Consider the following 4,562-nt stretch of genomic DNA (forward strand, 5'->3'; position numbering starts at 1 on the left):
TCCGTGCAACAGGGTTGGCAGAGAAGGCCTGCTCCTCTGAGGAAGGGGAGATGAGGGCGCCTGACCACAGACCTGGCCGTGGCAACACCCAGCCTAGCCCAGCCCCCGCCCTCCCTGCCTCCGTGCTGACTGCTTGGGCCACACGCCCTCTGTGCACAGCAGGGCTCGTCTGCTTATTCTCGGGGAGACCCAGGCGTCACGCAGAGCGGGCAGCGCAGGAGCACGCACACACTCCCGAGGACTCGCCACTCCAGGGGTGAGACCTGTCTGCACCGACCCTCAGACCTGCTCAGAGACTGTGGCCCCAAGCCACACTCCTCAGGAGCGCCCTCCCTCTCCCCCGCCCTGCCGGCTAGGGAAGCGCACCTCGGCTGCTGCTGCTGCTGCTCTCCACATCCCGCTCGTTGATGGGCGAGGTGACGTCCCTGTAGCACAGGCCGCCCCCCTCCAGGGGGTGCTCGTCGCTGCTGTTGAAGCTGACGTAGCCCCGCGGAGGCACCTGCTCTGTGGGCAGAACGGGGCACGTAAACCCCCCGCACATGAAAGGCAGGAGGCATTTTTCCTCCCGCACGCGACCACCTCCTCCTCGGGGCCTCGGGGAGGGGAGCCCCAGGACGGCACTGTCCACTTGCTGCCTCGACCTGGACAAGCCACGCCATCGACAGGCTCCAAGGGGTCCCCGACAAGTGTGTGCCCAACGGGTGCATGACCACCTCTCCCTCCAGCCACACTGACGCCTTGCCAAGAGGAGGAGCCCGTAAGCTGTGTTTACAGATTGCTGGGCCAAAGAACTGTGCCGCAAAGCGTTCCCGTAGCTGGAAACACACACCCCTGGCCAAACGACCTGGCTGAGCAGGAAGCTGAGGAGCTCTGGCTAAATGTTAACAGCGAGCTGGTGAAGTGTAACTTGTGAGTGTATCTGCCTGTGAGAAAACAAGGGGGAGAGGCGAGACACAAACCCAAGCATTTAACCCCTACTTTGCCCCTCTCTGCTCTTCACTGGTGGCTCAGCTGGTAAAGAACCCACCTGCAATGCAGGAGACCTGGGTTCGATCCCTGGGTTGGGAAGATCCCCTGGAGAACTCCATGGACTGTATAGTCCATAGGGTCGCAAAGAGTCGGACACGTTTGAGCGACTCTCACCTCACTTCCCCCTCCCCCACAGGAAGTGTGTGTGTGTGCACGAGAGCGCCTGGCTGGTGGGACCAGGGGTAACTTAATTCCTTTTTATACCTTTATCATTCAAAAATGTTTTTTAACTGCTGGGGAAGAGAATATACGTGCTTACAAAAAGTTAAACTATCACACAGTGTAAGACGAAAAGCAATCTCCTGAAAGGCCACAGCTAAGAGACTGGGGGGGCGCTCCCTCCCACCGTCAACCCCACCCCACCCCACCCCACCCCCACCACAGTGCAGGCGGGACAGGTAGCCTGGGCGCCCCCGAAGGAACAGACCTCATCCCAGGGTCCTGTGCTCCCAGCCGCCAGGACTACCGCCCGCACCCTCGCCTGAGGCACGAGCTCTTGGTCAACCCCCGGCCCTGGGAGGAGGCAGGCCTCAAGCTTCCAGCCAGCGCCAGGACCCCTACCCAAGGGTCTGAGAAGGGAATCAAGTCCTCATGTGGTCTCTTGGCTGGGATGGTCTCCTGGCTGGGATGGTCTCCTAGCTGGGAGGGAGTTCCCACGGTGGCCTCGTCACTGATGAGCAAGACACCACACCTAAATCTGGTCACATGGCCAGACCAGCACAAGAGTGTCAACCCTGATGTGCCCCGAGAACTCAGCATCCGTGCTCCTCACGAGCACTGTGCGTGACACTCAGGAGCAGACGCTCTGACAAAGCTCAGGGGACCTGGACACTGGGGTCTGAGGCTCTGGCCCACCGTGTGCATTTACCTTCTGACAGTTCTCACCCCTGCGAGACCCGCCCCCTTGAGGAACAGACCTAAGCTCAGCGACACTTGTCCAGGAGAGAGAGTTCTATTTGTAATTCTACCCGACAGAAAGGAAGTTTAAAGGACAGCCCGAAGAGCCAGCCGGGGCCTGGCGTGCCTCCGTCCCTGTGACCCATTCTGAGTCCTCAAGCGGCTGCCCCCACCCGGCTTCCCGGGGCCCCCATGTCGTGAGCCTGAGCGCTCATTCTCTGGGATGGGATCCCGGACTCCAGGGTCGTGGGGCGCTCACCGTAGCAAGGCTGCTGCACCCGGCCCCCGAGTCCGATGGCTGTGATGCGGGCCAGGGCTCGCGGCCCCTCGTGGATGCTGAGCCCCTTCTTGCGGCAGGGCCTCTGTCGCTGAGGGACAGGGCCACACTCGTCTGAAGAGCTCAGATCTTCGTATTTTTCTGTGGGTCAAACACCAAGATTCAGACAGCCTGATCAGTGATGGACTAAATTTTTCTTCATAATGAGCTGGAAGAAAAATCATCGTAACTGACTTTCCTAAATTAAGCAAAGTGTTCCCGGGCTGTCACCTGTAAGAAATGCCATAGTGGGCGGGTCCAGTGCTCGAGGGCCACAGGGATGTAGGGGGAAGGGGTCACAAGACCGCTGAGCATCACGGGGGTCCAGCCCATCCTCCTCTCAAGTGTGTATTCTCAACCTCAACAATGTACTGGGAAACAACGGCCACGTGAGGGCTCATGTGCTGTTTCACTGAATTTTTCAAATCACCACCCATCTGAGCCGAAGAGCTCAGTGTGCCCACAGTCGTCAGCACTTTATAGCTTTTCATCATTTCCCAAACATCGTGATGCTTAGAGGGCACAATTCAGCGGCTTATTGGTAGAAGCTCCCGTTGGGGAGGGTCTCACTCTGGAGCCGGAGGACTGGGGCAGAGACAGAAGCCCCTGGTGACCACCGCATCCCCGGGCCATGTGTGCTGTCTAGACAGGAGGGGAGCAGCTCACCGAGCCGTGAACTGCAGGCCCAGCCGGCCACTGCCTGAGCGCCCCCAAGCTGGGGCAGTGGCTCTGAATGGATCCATGCCGCCAGGACGCTGGGGCCGTCCAAGCAGAGGGCGAAGGAGCCACAAAACGTGAATGTTCAGGGAGGGGAGCCAAGGCAACGGTGGCTGCACGACGCTGAGCTGCCGCAGCCCCGTCCTTCAATGGAAGAGACAGAACCAGGCGAAGCCCACGCCCCAGCGCGGTCCAGAGGGCAGGGAGGAGCCGGCAGCCACTCCCTGAGTGCAGGGGCCCAGCGCACCCCATTCACTGCACAGAGACTAGTGGGTCTTCAAGAAAACCACACAAGAGAAAGGAGGGCAAAGGCCAGGCCTGGAGAGGGTCCCAGGAGAGTCCTTCAAGGACCATGTGGGACCAACGCTACATACACCATTCTAGGGCACAGAAAGGAAGGGGAGCTTCCAGTTCTGCTTATGAAGCAAATTCAATACTGAGACCTAGAGCTGGTAAAGACAGAACAAAAGAATCACAGAGCAGTATCAGTTATGAATACCCGCACAGAATTAAAAAGATACTTGCAAAGCCACATTAAGAAAATAAGGGACTTCTCTGGTGGTCCAGTGGCTAAGACTCTGTCCCCCCAATGCAGGGGGCCCAGGTTTGATTCCTGGTCAGGGAACTAGATCCCACATGCCGCAAGTAAGACTGGGCGCAGCCAAATAAAAATAATTTTAAAACATTATAATATGCCAAGTAGGATTTATGCCAAGAATGTAAAGTCGATTCACTTTTAGAAAATTCATTAATATGCTGTGCTAACAGGTCTAAGGAGAAAATTCACAATCATCTCCACAGATGTTAAAAAAAACACCTTTGACAAAATTTGGCACGTATAAAGACATTCAAGAATTTAGGAAATGATGGATACTTTCCTAACATGATGACATATATGCAAATTTTACTCTGCAAGCCAGCGTATTACCTAACGTTGCATTTCTGCTAAGATTAGGGCCAAAGTGAAAGTCCACTCACTACCTCCACCTCATTCAACAGGGAACTAGAGGCGTGAGTTGAGTGTGATGAAAGCCTAGAAATCAGAGGTATAAGAACCACGGGAAAAAGTAGTAAATTTTTTCTCTATGTGCAGGTTTTATGGTAGTGTACCCGGAAAAAAAACTAGAGAATCAATAAATAAAACCATGATAAACTCCCAACAATGACAGAATCCAGTCAGGCAGCAGGACTCAGCACGGTGGACAGACAGCGGCCGCCTTCCTCTGTCTAAGCAGTTCTAGGCGATACGACGCTGATGAACTTGACACATGACTAAAGCATCTGCATGGCAACAACGCCACAGCAAAGTCAAGGAACAAACCCAGAGCCACCCCGTCTGGGCTGCCCTCCTCCCGCCTGCCCACCCATCCTCAGCTGGGCCGTCCCGCCTGCCTCAGCCTAGGGGAAGAAGGGGCGCCAGCAGAGGCTGGGCTACAGACACAGGTACCTGGGCTCCGGTAGAGGCTCTGGGGCAGAGAAGGTGAGTGGGCATCGATCAGTCCCACGATCTTCATGTGTCCGTACTGCTTGGCCAGCATCCGGGCTGTGGCTCCACTGTGGTCTCTCGTGTCCACTTTGACTCCCTGGAACAGTTTGCAGAAGG

The 4,562-nt window shown here is 56.5% G+C and overlaps 1 protein-coding gene across 1 annotated transcript in view; it reads right to left on the minus strand.

The window, feature by feature from the left end:
* ANKS3 (ankyrin repeat and sterile alpha motif domain containing 3) overlaps positions 1-4,562 on the minus strand; it is a 15,248-nt gene that overhangs the window by 4,368 nt on the left and 6,318 nt on the right. The window contains exons 6-9 of the mRNA XM_010840497.1: positions 4,407-4,542; positions 2,186-2,344; positions 367-504; positions 2-36 (exon numbers count right to left, since the gene is read on the minus strand). Of these exons, the coding sequence (XP_010838799.1) occupies positions 2-36; positions 367-504; positions 2,186-2,344; positions 4,407-4,542 (468 nt within the window). The remainder of the gene's footprint in view (position 1; positions 37-366; positions 505-2,185; positions 2,345-4,406; positions 4,543-4,562) is intronic.

The sequence above is a fragment of the Bison bison genome, unplaced genomic scaffold, assembly GCF_000754665.1.
Source record: "Bison bison bison isolate TAMUID 2011002044 unplaced genomic scaffold, Bison_UMD1.0 scf7180017864144, whole genome shotgun sequence".
Classification (NCBI taxonomy): domain Eukaryota; kingdom Metazoa; phylum Chordata; class Mammalia; order Artiodactyla; family Bovidae; genus Bison; species Bison bison.